At 33.5% G+C, this 17,377-nt stretch overlaps 1 protein-coding gene and 1 long non-coding RNA gene across 7 annotated transcripts in view; both read left to right on the top strand.

Annotated features, from left to right (window-relative positions):
• LOC115222368 (myosin heavy chain, non-muscle) overlaps positions 1 to 17,377 on the top strand; it is a 142,479-nt gene that overhangs the window by 69,754 nt on the left and 55,348 nt on the right. For 2 of the 6 annotated variants that reach the window (XM_029792569.2, XM_029792579.2), the window contains exons 5-10: positions 2,895 to 2,942; positions 10,094 to 10,186; positions 12,533 to 12,596; positions 13,635 to 13,733; positions 15,319 to 15,462; positions 15,557 to 15,652. In XM_029792569.2, the coding sequence (XP_029648429.1) occupies positions 2,895 to 2,942; positions 10,094 to 10,186; positions 12,533 to 12,596; positions 13,635 to 13,733; positions 15,319 to 15,462; positions 15,557 to 15,652 (544 nt within the window). Of the gene's footprint in view, positions 1 to 2,740; positions 2,759 to 2,894; positions 2,943 to 10,093; positions 10,187 to 12,532; positions 12,597 to 13,634; positions 13,734 to 15,318; positions 15,463 to 15,556; positions 15,653 to 17,377 lie in introns of all 6 variants that reach the window. The other 4 variants (XM_029792587.2, XM_029792595.2, XM_029792614.2 and 1 more) reach the window with 2 other exon arrangements.
• LOC118762152 lies at positions 2,949 to 9,125 on the top strand. Its single transcript, XR_004997929.1, has 2 exons — positions 2,949 to 4,269; positions 4,495 to 9,125. It is a non-coding gene; the product is annotated as an uncharacterized LOC118762152 (long non-coding RNA).

The following is a 17,377-nucleotide window of genomic DNA, read 5'->3' as shown; positions in this document are numbered from 1 at the left end:
GTAAGATTCAGAAGTAAAATGTAAAACTGAAATGGAAGCAGAAAAAATATGATGTATACTCAGTTTTTGTTTTATATACGGCTGTATACCTTATTTTGTGTGTATATGCTACTATAAGAACATATATTTCTTAAAATTCTATTTCAATAATCTACCCCCACCTCCAGTGAGGATGATTGGCCTGCACGAATCCTGTACCAATGCCTTATAAAAAGCACTTGTTCTAGTGCCATGTAAAGGTGTTTGTGCAGTGCCACATTAAAAGCACCCCGTACTCGTAAAGTGATTAGCATTAGGAAGGGTATCCAGCTATAGAAACCAAGCCAAATCAAACTGGAGCCTGGTGCAGATCTCCAACTTGCCAAGTTCAGTCAAACTGTCCAACCAATGCCAGCATGGAAAGAGGACATTAAAGGATGATGATGATTCTATAATAGAAAACACAAAGGTGTTCCAACCATGAGCACCCAGTTGATATATTGTTTAATATATAAACTATACGATATATTGCTTAAATCGGCTCAGTAAGCAAACACAGGACCTATGGAATTTCTGCTGTCAAACTTCAGTATGGAAGGATATGAAACAACAATTCTCAAACTAACAAATAACTCCATTCTAAAGAAAAAAATTAAAATATAAATAAAATTTTGGCCCCATCTCTCTTTATTAATTAAATAGCAAAAGACTATGTATCCATACAATTCTACTTTCTTTGCCAAGGTGTTGGACATATTTAAAAACTTTATTAAACAGTAATTTGTCCACTCACTTTTCAAGCCTAATCCACTCTTTGCAAGAAACACTGATAAAGGATATAACCTAGAATGCTGACATTTAGATATTTTTATTATGAATGCAAATACTTATACATACTATGTGCTTAACTTCCTTCAATATATGCTCACATTTTGATAATGACAGTATTTATGTAATATTTTTATCGATTATTTAATTTAATCTTCCCAGGCTGATACCAGTACCCCCTGACTGACCTCCCTTGCTGGTGGCATGTAAAAAGCACTATACGAACGTGATCGATGCCATGCCTGCCTGACTGGCTCCTGTGCCAGTGGCACATAAAAAGCACCCACTACACTCTCAAAATGGATGACATTAGGAAGGGCATCCAGCTATAGAAACATAGCCGCCTGGTGCAGCCGCTGACTCTTCGGGCCTCAGTCAAACCGTCCAGCCCATGCCAACATGGAAAGTGGACATTAAATGATGAATAGTATTTTTGATAATGGAAGTATTTTACTTTTAGTAAAGTATGTAAAAAGCAAAAGTATTCCAGTTCAGAATAGTAAAAATATTTACATTAATTAATAATGGAAGTATTACATTCTGGTGTTTCATGCTGAAGGTTGACAGTTGTAATTCTATGGGACCTGTGCTTGTAGGGCATCAGACACCTCTTGTGGCCTGCACTGTTAAGGATTTGAAAATATTTTCAATGTGTTTTATACAGCAATTATAATACATTTGACTAAACTCATTTTATTCATGCATCAAAATATTGAAAAGGTAGTGCTTATTATACAAAAATATATATGATGTAAAAAATAAATATGGAACTTAAACTTGAAAATGTTGATAAATTGCAATTTTGTATATTAATCTTGCTTGAAGAACTGTTGTATGTATGAGTGTGTGTGTTATATATATAAAATTAGTGTATGAAACATTCTTATGTTAGCATCTAATACAAAAGAGTATGATAATTTTGTCAGCTCGATCCTAGGTTTCGGCTATTTTAATATTTCTAGCTTAAATTTTTTGCTCAACTTAAAATCAAGCCAATTCTCCTTTCTTTAAACATAAAAATAAAAATAGCTAGTGGTCAACTACAAATTGTAGTTGTGTAATTCAATGAAAACAGTAAATCCAGGCATCATTTTGGAATCGGCATGAACATCTGATTCAGTTTCCAGTCTGATTACTTAGATCTGCAGTTTCTAATCGATCACCTATATTTTTAAGTCCCATTGTCAACTTGGGATCCATTAAATATCTATTTTACTTGCCTACACCTAGTAACCATTTATTTTTCTTGCAAATACTTGTAATGCACACTAATAGCAAACAAAATTCATCCAGGCCATTCCACTCTGTGCAAGTACCATTTACCATAGCCTTTGGTTAACCTAAGGCTCTGAGTGATGAAATTGAGTGAATGAAAGCTGCAGAGTCCTGATGGATAGACTGAGCCTGTGGTCCAGGTTCCCATTCATATCTTACTGATTATGCCTGTTGATTACATTGAAGGTACAAGTAACTGTGAAATACTCAGCCAGATTTTAATTCAGTGAGATTGTAGATGCAAGACAAAGTTTAAAATTCAGTTCAGTCAGTTGTTAGCAACATGTAGTATGTTAAAATAATTTAAAACTTTGAGTAGTATCTAAAATCCATGCAGATGAATGATCTTAGATGCTATTATTTTAAAGAACTTGGCATTAAATTCTCTATCACTCAGTAGTTCTGATTACGTTTGACCTAGTTGTATGCAGAGAACATTCTCACCTGTTTCACACCAGCTGCACATCAGTCGTAGTGCATAGTATTGCTCCAGTATGCACTGTCTGTATATCACTCCAATAAATTGTTCACATGCACAGTACAACTGGATGTCTCAGTCACTATGAATTCCATGTGCTAACAACCAGTTAGCGTCAGTTGTATGCATGATTGTTTGCATGTTTAACTCTCAATTCCTCTCTTTATTGTCATCTTTTAGAGCAAAGAGCTGAACCTTGTAAGTATCCTTTGGTCTTATTGTAGTTCTCACAGCTAATATTTTTATTTTGTCGCACATGTGTGGAAGGCAACACGCTTACATTGCAGCTTGCATGTTATCTAACTTTTGGCATGTAATCTGTTTATTAACTTAGGGTGTGGTCAGCGAGGAGTCAGTTACCAGCATGATATACATGAAAAAGGTTGGCTCATTTTTTTCATTTTGACATTATTACAAATTTTCAGTTACTGTAATTTTTTGTATTTTTAATTGTTCATTATTAATCCGGCTTTTTTTGAATACGCTTTCACTGGAGCTTTAAATGTTTTACTGGACACATCTAATATATTTGTTGTATATTTAAAAGCTATTTTACATTTATTTGGAAGCTTTCGCCTCTTAAATTAATTTTTTATATTTTAGTTTATTTTCTGAGATTTAAATGTTGAACAAGTATTTGAGATTTTACTTGAGTTCGCTCTATGGGGAAACATTAGAAGCTTTTTCAAAATGTTCTTTGTTCTTATTTTTATTTAATTTAATAGATGCAATATGTTTAAATTATTTAAAAGTACAGCTTTTTGAATTGATTCTGTGTTTTAGTTTCTATAACTTAATTGAACTGAAAGGAAAAGAATCTCAAATAGCATTCTGCATCTTGACTGGCCTAAGTAGACTGGTATACTGGAAAATACAGAAAATTCATTGAAAATAGTAAAAATAGGCTTTTCCCTGTCCTCTAAAACCTTTGACAAGCAATATATAAAATCTTCAATATTTTTACTTAATATGTTGCCATCTTTCCTCCCCCAAAGTATAATTGAGTTAATAATTTCAGACAGTTTCTTCTAATGTCAATAAAATTGGCAACTTTTTATATGAGCCAGCTGTGAATGTCTGTGTAATTACATGATCACTTCAATGAAGCAACTTCTACCTCAATAGACTTCCTATCAATAAAATAAGAACAGAATACTGTTGAGAACCTTTCTTTGAACAAACTATGAAACAACCGAATTTCATTTTAGAATGTTGAAAAGTTATTTTGTTAGTTTTGTGTTGACATCAGTTTTATTAATTTCTATAGAAACACGATGTTTCTATAATGATGTTTTATGGTATATACAATTTGTCCCATTTTATGTATAGGTTGCCTGATAAGTTATGCAAAATAAATTGAAAGATAATTTTTTGCAAGCCATTACAATTAGAATTTCAGAAAATAAAACTTAAATATTAAATCATTGCACATACTTAATTTGACATTTCAATAAAATGGTAAATTAGTAACATGTATTAAATTTTAAAATGTTATGGCATGAAATTATTCTTTAACAAAAGCAAAAAAAACTTTTGGTATTTACCAGTTTATCAAAATGTTTTTGTTTTTATTTCTAAGGGTGGAGAGAGGTGTTGGGAGTTAAGTGATACACATTTTTCATGGAACATAGTTTTAGTGAGGAACAATATAGGCTTTGTAGCACTCCAATTATGGCCACTATATTGGCTGGCTTATATTGAGTAGTTTTGTTTAACCCTTTAGCATTTAAACCGGCCATATCCGGCCAAAAGTATTCTGCCTGTTTTATTTTCAAACTGGCCAGATCTGGTCTCTCACACCAACCCTACAATGTTGTTTTAAAAATTAATAGTTACCTCATCAAAATCTCATAGCTACAAGATGATGCATGATTAGTTCAAAACAATGTGGATGAAAAGACATTAATTGTGGCAGAATAATGCGAACTCTAAAGGGTTAAACAATCAAGTCTACAAGGGGGAAAGCATAATAGAATGAGCAAAGTTATTTGTAGTTCCTGATGTAATAACTCTTCTAATACTACAGAATTAAAATTCTGATGATTCTCAGATTGCTTCAGGCACTTATTCAGCCAGTTTCCTTAATATTCTTGTGGAGCTGCTTGTTATGGAAATTGTATGTTTCTGCAAATTATTTAATTCTGCAAGTAACATTTATCGGTGCGTAAAGATGATTCTGATTGCTAGTTTCCTTGCATTAAGATGTGTTTGCTACAATAACACTATCTGTTCATGTTGGTAATTAATAATGCTGTAATACAACAAATTCTAATTGTATGGAATGCAATTATATATTATACATAGCTATAATTATACGTTGTACATGTTAAATGGTTCATGTTGCCAGTTAAGTCAGCATGTGTTATGGGACACTTTGTATTATATCTTGTTTCTAAGCCTTCATCATTCATGAATGCTAGAATTATGCCATGTTTCGATTACTTTTGTATATTTAGAATTGCATGTTTCTTTTTTTTTCTTTTTTTTTTTTATAAAAAAAGTGAAAAAGCAGTTATGATCTCTCAACATTATCTAGTTTAACCTTTATAATAGTGAAAAAGTATATCTGCTTAATACCTTTAGCTAGAATATACCTTTTAGAGAGTTTTATTGGAATAGGTATTCAATGGTTTCCATATTCTTATTTCACTCAAAAATGGAATAGAAATATAATTGCAAAAAGAAATGGCATGTTAGGCAAAAGCAGGCAGTGAGAAATACAATTAAAGAGTTGAATAGAAAAAAAAAATCATCAAATAAAATTGAAATATTTTAAGAATAAGTTTAAAAACTTATTTTCTTTTCCTTAATAACTGTAAAGTTTTGCTACCAGCTGTTGATTCCTTGTTAATTGTGTACACTTCACTATTTTGCCAATTGTCTCAGCAATAGAATTACTCATTTACAAAGTTTAGATTTTTAATATATCTGCTTATGGTTTGATAATTTAGTAGATGTAAGTCAGGTTGGTCAGGTGACACAGGATACTTATTTGATATTTTATTTATGCTGTTGCTGAATCGAAGGCAGCAAATTGGCAGAATCATAAGAGCATCAGTTAGGATGCCTTGTGCTAGTTGTTGCACCTCTTTATGGTCTGAATTTAAATCCTGCCAAACTGAATTTTACCTTCATTGTATTTATTTCTTTTGTGGTTGAGAAAATACCAATCCAGTATTGGGGTCATTTCTCTCTTTCTCTATGGATATTACCTGTATTCTAAGATCCAACCTTTTGTCCTGCTGATTTGGCCTGAGAATCGCATTAAGGGTACATGTATCTGTTGAATATTCAGCCACTTATGTGTAAATTTCACTATAGGAATTCAGTTGGTCTAACAACTGACTGCTCATCTTCAAGATTGGTGGAGAATTCACCATTATTGAATTGTCTGAATTTAGGTAATTTTATGTCAATAGTAATTAACATTTAAAGTCTGAAAGTCCATTAGTCTTTTCTTTTTTTTTATGAAGTATTTTTATTATTCTATTCTATCTATTTGAATTCAAGTAGTTATTGTATATCAAACACTGTATATTGTTGAAGAAATTACATATTTTAGTAATGACATTTTCTTACTTCATTAGAAGTTTAAAGTTTTCCTTTAATATCAATCAATGCAGTTGGATTTTAAGTCTAGCAGCAACAATATCTGTAGAGTTACTGTTTGGTTTGTAGATATAAAAAGATGACTACTTTAATGTTCTAATTAGTATGAATGCTGGTGGAAATATTGATGATCTTCTAAAACTGTTTTTAGGCAAGTGCCTTTTTTTGAAACCACGTGTGGAAACTGAAGCAATTACATTGCAGAAGAGCCAGTTTAACCATCTAAAACACGTGCAAGAAAAGAGTTATATTCACATTTCATTTATTTCACGAAGTGTTGTACCTCTGTGATCTGGTTACCAACACAATTTCATTGCAATGGAACTGTGCCATTGACCAAATAGCAGTAATAAAATAAAAAAAAGTTTGGATAGCTCATGAAATAAACAGGAAGTGACTATAACTGTCTTTGTGTTTTTAGATGGCTAAAATGACTCTTCCTTTACAAGTGTTAAACGAATGTATTAAGTGTTTTGCAAACCATTGTCAGTTATCTTTCTTTTGTAGTATTGGATGCATATATTTTCTTGTACTTATTCCGTTTAAGCATTGATTTTGTAACCCGTCTCAACCTTTTTTATCATTGCCCACCTGTCAATTTTAGGATTTTTGTTTTGTTGTCAGACATAGATACTGAATTTTTTTTTTTTGGAATTAGAAACCAATTAGGGTAAGGGAATCTACAGTTGAAGTATATATTTAATATATAAAATATGTTTCATTTACATTTGAAGTTTCAAAATATTTTTTGTTTGCATTTATAATTACACTTTATCCCTTGAAAAAAAAAAAAAAGAAAAAATTTTCATTTTCATAAAGTGAAATAATTGATACTTTCAGGTGCAAACAAAATATATTTATTTATACACTCAAATGGAAAGAAAATATTTATATGTAAAAATTAATGTAACTCTAAATCCTCTAACTCCACTCAAGATTCCAAAATAATTTTTTTTTTAATTAAAAGATTGTTTTTCAGATTCAATCTTTAATGCTTAAACATAGAAACCCAAAGTGCCCTCCCCCCAAGTATAATAAAAATATAAGATATTAGTGGTGGACAAAATAAAAATCCATGCTTAACAGAATGAGTACTCATTTCCTTGTGTATGACAATGGCATGGTTATAATATCTGTTTCAAAAATGTTCCTTATTGTATGCTGTTCTTCAGTTTCATGACTTTGTTCTTTTGTTGATTCAAAAAAAAAAAAAATTTATTGAGAGCATTAGTAGTGGCATTTTGTCAGATGTGTTGTAAGATTCTTGTTTTGATGATGCAATTCTTGCATGTTTGTCACAAAAATTATTTGGTGTATCTTCTATAAGGAAAAAAAAAAAATTCTTCCAAGGCTGTTGTAATTAGCTATTTAAAATGCTAACATAGCATTTTTTTTTTGTATTAATTAGCTATGTTGATGTTTTCTCATTAAGTGATAGAATTGTTTCTTTCTTCGAAGCATCAGTATCTATTTCTTTCTTTACCTATGAAAATTTGTAATCCTGGTTGAATGCTATCTTAAGTTTTCTTCACTTGGATTATAAGGAAATCGTTTTATTACCAAAACATGTTTTTGGCTCGTAATAGTTCTTCATATGACAAATGAGTCATACTTTATTCAAATGTTCTTCATAGTAATTCTAATATCTCTGTAAGATTTCATTTACATTATCTGTCTCTTTCGAGAAAGCTCTTTGCTTACTATTTTGCACAGCTTCTTAACCTCTTGGCCTCTATTACTAGTGTATTCTACTTCAGGCTACATGCTGATAGTGCCAAGTGATGAGAATATTTACCGTCTTCAATACGAAATTGATGACATGCATCATTATGATGGTTGGTGATATCACCAACCATTAAAGATCTAATAAGTTTACTTGATGGTCAACTGTCAAGTTTCCACTAGTCTACTTTCTCCTCTTCCCCCTCCCCACATTAATTTGTGATACCATTTGTAATTTGCTTCTGGTGCACACATAATGGTTCCTCACTCATGATAATTTTTTACCATCTGCAAATTTTTCCCTTTTTTTCATCGTCTGCTCTTCTCTCTAGCCATATTTTGCTGAGGGTTGTCAATATTCGTAGTTTCCTACTTTCATTTGTTAAGTAACATATTTTAGGCAGTGAAAACTATCTTGTTAGTATCTATCTATTCTATAGAAACCTGTTAATTTCAATATGAGCATTCTACATATCTATTTTTTACTCGCATTTAAAACGTAAATTTTTTGTTCCTTTGTTAACCACAATAGTAAAAAATGTTCATGTTCTAACTATTGTACTTTATTGTGGAAATGTTCCAGCCTTCATTTTAATTAGGTTACTGTAGTTGGTTTGAATTGTTTCAGTTGAGGTTTTTCATTTTAAATACTGTTCTTATTGAGTTATTCCTGACTTAGGCATTGTCAGGAAACTGAACAAATAAATTTTTGTCAAATTTTAGTACTTGAGTTTTATTGATGATGGACTGTTAGCGATGGACTTTTCAGTTTCAATGTCTTTGGTGTATTGCATGCTTGACCAAAGTACATTGCTCTAATTACTTGAGTCAACTTTGATGAAAAGTAGGTGCCAATTTCACTTTCTACTTCAACAGTTAACATTAGAAAAGTTATCCTGTCACTTTTCCAATAAATTATGAAAGCTATGGTTTTTAAAAATTTTTTTTATGTTTTGCAATATTTCCATGGCAGCATAAGTGAAATGATTATTACAATATTTGCATATTGTCAGATCACACAGTTTTAAAAGTGGGCATCACTTAAGCTGGTCGCAATAATGTAAACAAATGAAATCAGACTTTCAATAGTCCAGCTACTTTAATAAGCATTAAAAAAAAAAAAATTAAAATACTGTTTGCATTGACAATGGTGATTGAATCTTTATAGTCAGTGTTTTAGTATCATAGTGTTGGAATAAATCTTTTTCAGCTGAGGAAAGTGTGTTAAAAAAAACCCCACTTTATCATGAATTGTTCACCCTTAAGTTTTGAATGAACTTTGAGGTTAAGAATTATAAACTTTTCTTGAATATCAGCTGAAATTTATTTTGTTTGATATTTTTGGTAATGGTAGCAGTTAGTTTAAAACTTAATAATTAAGAAAATATTGAGCAAAATTCTTCAATTAGCAAGCAGCTGTCTCAATGTTTTATTGAAAATGAATATCAATCGTATCTCAGAGCTGAGGCTGTTAACAGGTGTGGCTGTGTGTACAAGAAGTTTACTTCTCAACCATGTGGTTCTGAGTTCAATCCCATTGTTTGGCACATTCCTCAAGTGTCATTTACCATAGTTTCAGTTTGACTATCTTATAAGTGGGGTTTAGTAGACGTAAATAATGCTCGTGTGTGTATCACTCAGAAAGGATTAAAAAGTGATGTTCTGTGAACAAAATCCTTTGTAGTATTTGTTCTGTACTGAGTTACAGACACTCTTGTTACTCTAGCCATCAATGAACCAATGATTAGCCTATTGGAAACCTGTAATCGGTTACGCTATTATTCACTGACCAAAATATAAAACACCTGTTTTCAAACAATTCCTATTTTAAAATTCAAAATTTTTGAAGGCTATCTCATCTTTTTTTAGTTTGGAGATAGATATAAAACCGTAGGCCTGTGAATTAAATTTTTATTGCTCCATTCAAATATATTTTGTCTAAAATGAATTCTTCCAACATTTTTAAATAACCATATAGTTTTTGCTCTATTTTTAGTTTCATTTCACATCATATTTGTCAATATAGCCTGTTTAACTATGTCTTTGATTACATCTGCCTGTTTAAGATATATCTCTTTAACAGTAAATTTCAGTCTCATGAAGATCTTTCGATATTGGGTAGGGGAGCATCTAGTAAGTATTTGATATTCTTCAAAGTGTATCTTCATGATGTAATTGAAATGATTATATCACACATTTCAGGGTGAACTGGAAAACCAATTGTTACAGGCTAACCCTATCCTTGAAGCTTTTGGAAATGCCAAAACCATAAAGAATGATAACTCTTCTCGTTTTGTGAGTATTATTGCATGTTATTTCATTTTTGTTCAAATTTCTTTTATGGCTGTGTTAAGGAATTCGCTTCCCAACCATGTGATTCCAGGTTCAGTCCTGCAACATGGCACCTTGGGTAAGCGTCTCCTGTTATAGCTCTAGGCCAACAAAAATCTGAAAGAATTTAATAGGCAGTAACTAAGAGAAGCCAGTTGTGTGTGTGTGTGTGTACATCTTTTGTCCTGACATCCTGCGATGGTTGTAAAGTAGCAATCACTGTTTCACAAGTGATGTTTGTTTTTAAGTCTTCTGCGAAAAGTGTGTCCAATCATGGGGAAATACGATGTGGTTCGAAGATGGGTGAAGATTAGCGATAAGAGCATGCAGCTGTAAACCAAAAAATCTGCCTTAACAAAATATTTTGACCCATGCAAGCTAGGAGCCTAGAAAAGTGAACTTTAAAATGATGGTGATGGTTTATGTTGAAATTTTAAAAAAATGTAACCCAGGGTCTAAAACTAGTTGTAATGTTTGCTTACCTAATATAGCAGCATTGAAAGCTTGTGAAAGTGCATGACTCGGTGGTTAGAGCACCAGGCTCACAATCATGAGGTACTGAGTTTGATTCCTGGACTGGGCCATCTGTTGTGTTCTTGAGCAAGCCACTTTATTTCACGTTGCTCCAGTTCACACAGCTGTAGAAATGAGTTGCGGCATCACTGGTGCCAAGCTGTATCGGCCTTTGACTTTCCTTTGGATAACATGAGTTGTGTGGAGAGGCGAGGCTGGTATGCATGGGCGACTGCTGGTCTTTCATAAGTTACCTTGCCTTGTTGGGGGTGGAGGGTGCTTTCTAGGTGCAATCCCATGGTCATCCATGACTGAAGGGGGTTTTTACCCTGAAGGCCTGTATCAGAAAATTTTTATTTAGCTTGTTTTGGATTATGTACACTAAGCAAGCAAGAAAGAATAGTCTCCATAGAAATTGTTTACAATGAAAACTTGTCATTTAGTGGCCTTGATGAATTTCTAATTTAGAAGTCCACTTGCAGCTCAACTGTTTCACTGTCTATACCATGCTCAGCATACTTATATGCCTACTATATAAGAGCATTTACTTTATATTGACGAATTAATGAATAATTATTTGCATTGTAATTAGTATATGCAATTAAAATCGCTGGGTGTGGAGTTAAATCACTGCAACAAAATTTATGAGAGTCCAGATATTTAACCATTTAGCATTTAAACCGGCCATATCCGGAAAAAAGTATTCTGCTTGTTTTATGTTCAAATTGGCCATATCTGGTCTCTTACACCAACCCTATAATATCATCTTAAAAATTAAGTTACCTCATCAAAATCTCATAACTACAAGATAATGCATGATTAGTTCAAAACAATGTGGATGTGAAAGCATTAATTTTGGCAGAATAATGTGAACACTAAAGGGTTAAACACTTAGGAAAACTAAAGAAAGTTGAATTGGAAGCTTCAGAGCTTGGCTCAAGAAAACTATGCTAAATGTTAAAATAAGTGGTATATGCATAAAACACTTCGATGGAGCAGCTGTGATATACACACTTCCAGTTATAGATTTATCTGCTACAACAGACTTACAAAAGCAGTGCAACATTAGGATGCATATTTATAGTAGGTTGCAACTGAAAAGTCCCTTTATGTTTACCAAGTATAAAAGTTATATTTTGCACATCTAATACTTGTGTTATAAGCTATAAAAAAATTACTTTCTGCAAAAAAAAAAAAAAAGATAGACAGGTTTACTTTTTTGTTATTACTTTCCCAACCACATGGTATCATATTTGGTGCCACTGCATGACACTTTGGGCCAGTGTCATCTATAGCCCCAGGATGACCTAAGTCTTGTGAGTAGATTTGGTCAATAGAAACTGAAAGAAGCCTGTTGTGTCTGTGTGTGTCCCCGTATATATCTGTTTGTGTGTATATGTGTGTTTTTTTGCATCTTGTTGTTTGGACATTGTGTGATAGTTGTAAACAAGTGCCACCATCATATAAGCAGTGTCATTCTTTTTCCATATTCTGTGAAGACATGTCTGATGAAGAGGGAATATTACTTTGCTTGGAAACGGGTGAAGGTTGGTGATAGGAAGGGCATGGGGTAGGAGGAAACCTGTCTCAATAAACGCTGTGTGAGCCATGCAAGCATGGAAAAATGAATGCTAAGATGATGGTGATGAAGATGAGTGTTAATGCTAATCACTCTAGTAATAGTGATGTTTAAAAAACACTTTTCTGTACTGCTGATAGAAGTTTACTTCCATCCTTCTATTTGTTTTACAAGAAAATGTTAAATGTCCTTTTAACTGTTTGTATTTTGCATTTCAGGGAAAATTTATTCGAATCAATTTCGACATGTCTGGATATATCTGTGGTGCCAACATTGAAACTTGTATCCTTTGTGTATGCATAATTTTAAGTAATAAATTATGTAGATATTATATGGTTTGTTCTGTTCAAAAAAAAAAAAAAAAAATGTTTAGATATTTCTGGTGAGAAACTTTAAGCATTTCAAAAAGTTTGCATCATTTATGAATGTTGTAATTTTTATATCAATTTAAAACGAGATTTTTTATTTTTTAAGCTGTCAGTCAAAAGGGAAGGCGATGCCCATGATACTTTGTTAGGCCTGAGGGAGGTATCATCATCAAACTGAAGACCTAATTCAGATGCTAGCAATTGAGCACCCTCCCTCCCACAAAAGTCTTTGGAGCTGCTAGATGGTGGTGTTATATCAATCAATGGATAAATCTCCCACCTATGTAGACTATGGCAGGATTTCAACTTGGAATGCAAAGTGATGGAGACATGCATTGCAATGTATCCAGTTCTTGAACATCTGCCCTGGATTGGCTCTTATTTTGATAACCACTAGAGGATAAAAAGCAAAGTGACTTTGGGATTTGAACCCTGAGTGCGGAGAATCGGGACAAATGTTACAAAGCATTCTATCCAACACTTTAATGAATTCATTTATTGCCTTAAAATGATATCACAGAAAAAGAAGATAATTAGGAAACTAGTAGCAGTCTGCATTACAAAAATTAGCGAAGTTGATAAATCTGTCTGCTGTGAAGGAATGAGGGGTTTCATTCTACATGTCAATATCCTTGTCTCTTCCACAGCACACTAACCTATATCACAGTTCATGTGTAGTTTTAAATTTCTTCAAATTCTTTTTCGCTTGTTCAAAATGGGAGCTAGATGTTAGCATGTTTATAATGAAGACAAAATAGCCACCGGTAGAATGCTAACATTTCTTCAATGGATGACCTTTATGTTATGATGTTTAATCTACTTTAGTTCTTATTGGATATGTGTAGTAATTATAAATACTTTCTTTAAATTTTCTCTAAAAATCTAATCCTACTATCACCCAGTTGCATTCAATAAATCCATTATGCAATGAATTTCCTTAATAACTGTATAGATCTTTTGGAAAAATCAAGATCTGTCCGTCAAGCTGAAGGCGAACGTAGTTTCCACATCTTTTACCAATTCCTTTCTGGAGCTTCATCTGCTCAAAAAAGTGATTTATATTTTTGATTATAATTTTTTTCTACTCCTCAAGCAGCCACCCATATTTCAATTTGTTCGATTTTATTTTTGCTACATAATTTGAATTGGCATAGTGGTGGGAATTCATATATAATGCCTCATTTTATGCATAATATATATAGGAACTAGTCTTATAGTGTGGTTAGATACAAATTATTTGTTTTCCATCTGTACATTATGCTTGAAGTGTATTTTGTTAACTAATGGTTTCAAATTTTGACACAAGGCCAGCAATTTCAGGGGAGGGGTTAAGTCAAATACATTGATCCAGTGCTCAACTGGTACTTATTTTATTGACCCTGAAAAGGGATGAAACACAAAGTCTACCCCCCAACGGCATTTGAGCTCACAATGTAAGGACAGACAAAATGCCACTAAGCATTTTGCCCAGCATGCCAGATTACTTAGTTAAATAATGAGAGGTTGTTGAATGAAAATGTGTAGAAAAGAGGACTATCTGAATTAAACCCAAAATAGGGACCATCTGTGTGGTTAAAAGGACCATTAAGAATATGAAGGTACGAAAAGCAGCTCAGCTATCAGAGATAATCTCTGTAATGCTGAAAATATTTGGTGGTGCAGTAGGATACATAATAGCTAAATCAGATAGCACCATCTCTAAAGACTGATATAGCACCATTGTTGTCAATTGCTACAGTAGTAAAGATGTCCTAGAAAATAACTACTGAGTTATTAGATTGATGGGCCATGTTATAAAAGTTACTAAAAATAAATTACAGAACAGTTAATTAGAAAACAAATTAACTTGCATGAAAAGTTTTTTTAAGTTTGCTCCAAGAAAATATGCCACCAATACTCTTTTTTTATTGAGGTGACTACAAGAGAAGTTCTTAGCCTGTGTAAGTTACCATGTCTAGCATTTAAGGGCTACTTGTTCTGTAGTTTTATGGTTGTAGATGAGTGACTTGTGTAAACCATGTACTGGAGTGCTATCAACAAAGTAAGAGCCTTTAGTGTACAACGAGTTAACCATCAGAACTCTGTTCTTACTACTGATGTTTGTTATAGTTTTTTAAGCTGAAGAAGAAAAGTTTATAACTGGTTGTATATAATAATCCGTGTATGTTGATAACTTAGTCGTTGACCAAGTAATGAATTAGAGGAAAATTTCCAAACATGGAAGCAGACCCTTCAACCAAGAGGCTTCAAGAGTAGAAGTCATATTTAGCAGGAAAAAATACAGAACTTCACTATCATCTGCTCAATATACATTAGAGATGAAGGTCGGAATTCTATAATGTGTATCCATTGGACAAAGAAGGGCCCAAATGGAAGGGACTTGTGGGAGAGAGAGAGAGAGATAGAAAGAGGTTGTAAGGTTTGACACTTGGCTACAACAAGAGCTGTGTTGGAAAAGATTGATCTAACAATCATGAGAAACAAGTGTATAAATGATTTTTAAGCTGTGTATTTTTGCTTATGTATTAATACAGAAATGAAGCAAACTTTATAGCAATAATTTTCTTATGTAACCTTTTTGCAATAAATGTCTATAAATCAGAATGAATTTAGAGATTTAATTCAATGTTTTTCAGGTGACTTTCTCTTGGAAGATGCTAAATCATACCGCTACCTTTCCCATGGTTCCATGCCAGTCAACGGAGTAGATGATGTTGCTGAATTCAACCAAACATCAGAATCCATGCTTGTGATGGGTCTTTCACCTGATGATGTGAATGGTAATTGCCGTTAATACTCATACGGATATTAATGAATTCTTATTAAATTTTAATACCTAGCACCTAATTTTTTTTACCCATCTTTCTGTTGCAGGAATTTTCAGAGTAATTTCGGCAGTCCTTTTGTTTGGAAATCTTGTTTTCAAACAGGAGAGAAATTCGGATCAGGCCACACTTCCAGACAACACAGGTACTGTTAAGCTTTTTGCAAAACATTCACTAAAAAAGTTCTTTTGAGAACATGTATGGAGTTATGTGTTTTATTTGTTCATTAAGGACTGTGTTATTAAATATGCTAATCTGAACAAATTACTTGCTGTAAATAGTCCCATTTCCTTCAATACGAAGTGTTAGCTGAATGTAATCAGTGAAAAATAGTTTTAATGCTGTAGAGCTCATCCTTCAAGGAAAAGTATAGTATAAAGTTTCTGTGGTATCAGAGATATTTTAATGTTGTAGAAGCATATGGAAATAATGTTCCATGATGTATTCAGTTGAGTGATTTTTCTGTTAAAATCTATGTTCATACCTAGGAAGCCACCCCTGCCCCTTTGGTTTATATGGACAGTGATGTAGAAGATAAGCGTCGTTTTGAATGATTTCATTTCTTGACCCTCTGACATTTCTTTCCTGAAAGTTTTAAGTCTTTGAAATTACATCCAAGCAAGGTCCTGCATTTTCTTTTCCACTCTTAATTACCTTATTTAAATTTTTTGCCAAATGTGAGTGCCCATCATCATCATTATCATCATCGTTTAACGTCCGTTCTTCATGCTAGCATGGGTTGGACGGTTCGACCGGGGATCTGGGAAGCCAGAAGGCTGCACCAGGCTCTGGTCTTATCTGGCAATGTTTCTACAGCTGGATGCCCTTCCTAACGCCAACCACTCCGTGAGTGTAGTGGGTGCTTTTTATGTGCCACCGGCACAGGTGCCAGACGAGGCTGGCGTCGGCCACGGTCGGATTGGTGCATTTTACGTGCCACCTGCACGGAAGCCAGTCGAGGCGGCACTGGCTTCGGCCACGATTCGGATGGTGCTTTTTACGTGCCACCAACACGGAAGCCAGTCGAGGCGGCGCTGGCATCGGCCACGATTCGGATAGTGCTTTTTACGTATCTCCAGTCCAGGGGTCCTGGCATCTGCCAGGTGCCAGTCATAGGATTGGTTCAATTTCGATTCCGATTGGATAACCATGCGTGTGATTTCTGATGGATTTAGGGATAAGACGTTTAACTCTTAAAGGCCAAGGTCAACTATTTCTAAATACCAATCTAAAAGTGTTTTCTTTGCTCACAGTGCCAGGTTCAAAACTATGTTTAGAATAAAAGCAGCATCTTTTTCAGAAGAAGGACAGTTGGGCTTTGATCCAGCAACTCCTTATTACATGTAATAATTTATGTGTTTTTTGTTTTTGAAGTCATGCTGGTAGGAGACTGAAACAAACTGAGAGGGAGTGAGTGGCAGTTAAAGATGTTAAAAAAAAGAGAAAGAAATCTAATTGCAAACAAAATGCTTAACATTTTGATGGTAAATTATAGAAATTCTCTCACACACACACAGACATTGGATGTGCCATTAATAAGTGTTGTCATTTTGACAGCATGAATAATGTTGCAGAAATCCTTGATGTAAATTGTCTAAGCTGTTTGCACCACCACAAGATAGCTTCATGAGTGGAATGGAAAAAATTTACCCTATTTCTTTTGTAACACCTCACTCTAATGGCATTTCTCCAATTAGTTCTAAGAAGAGACACTTAGCTCTTACTCTTACTTCATCATCATTATTTAACGTCTGTCTCCCATACTGGCATAGTTTGGACAGTTTGACAAGTACTGGCAGGACAGTGGACTGCATGGGCTTTATGGATGGATGTCTTCCCTAACACCAACCACTTTACAAAGTCGACTGGA

This window comes from Octopus sinensis, linkage group LG2 (genome assembly GCF_006345805.1).
Source record: "Octopus sinensis linkage group LG2, ASM634580v1, whole genome shotgun sequence".
Taxonomy (NCBI): domain Eukaryota; kingdom Metazoa; phylum Mollusca; class Cephalopoda; order Octopoda; family Octopodidae; genus Octopus; species Octopus sinensis.
The sequence above is the reverse complement of the archived record's forward strand: the minus strand, read 5'-3'. Positions and strand labels throughout refer to the sequence as shown.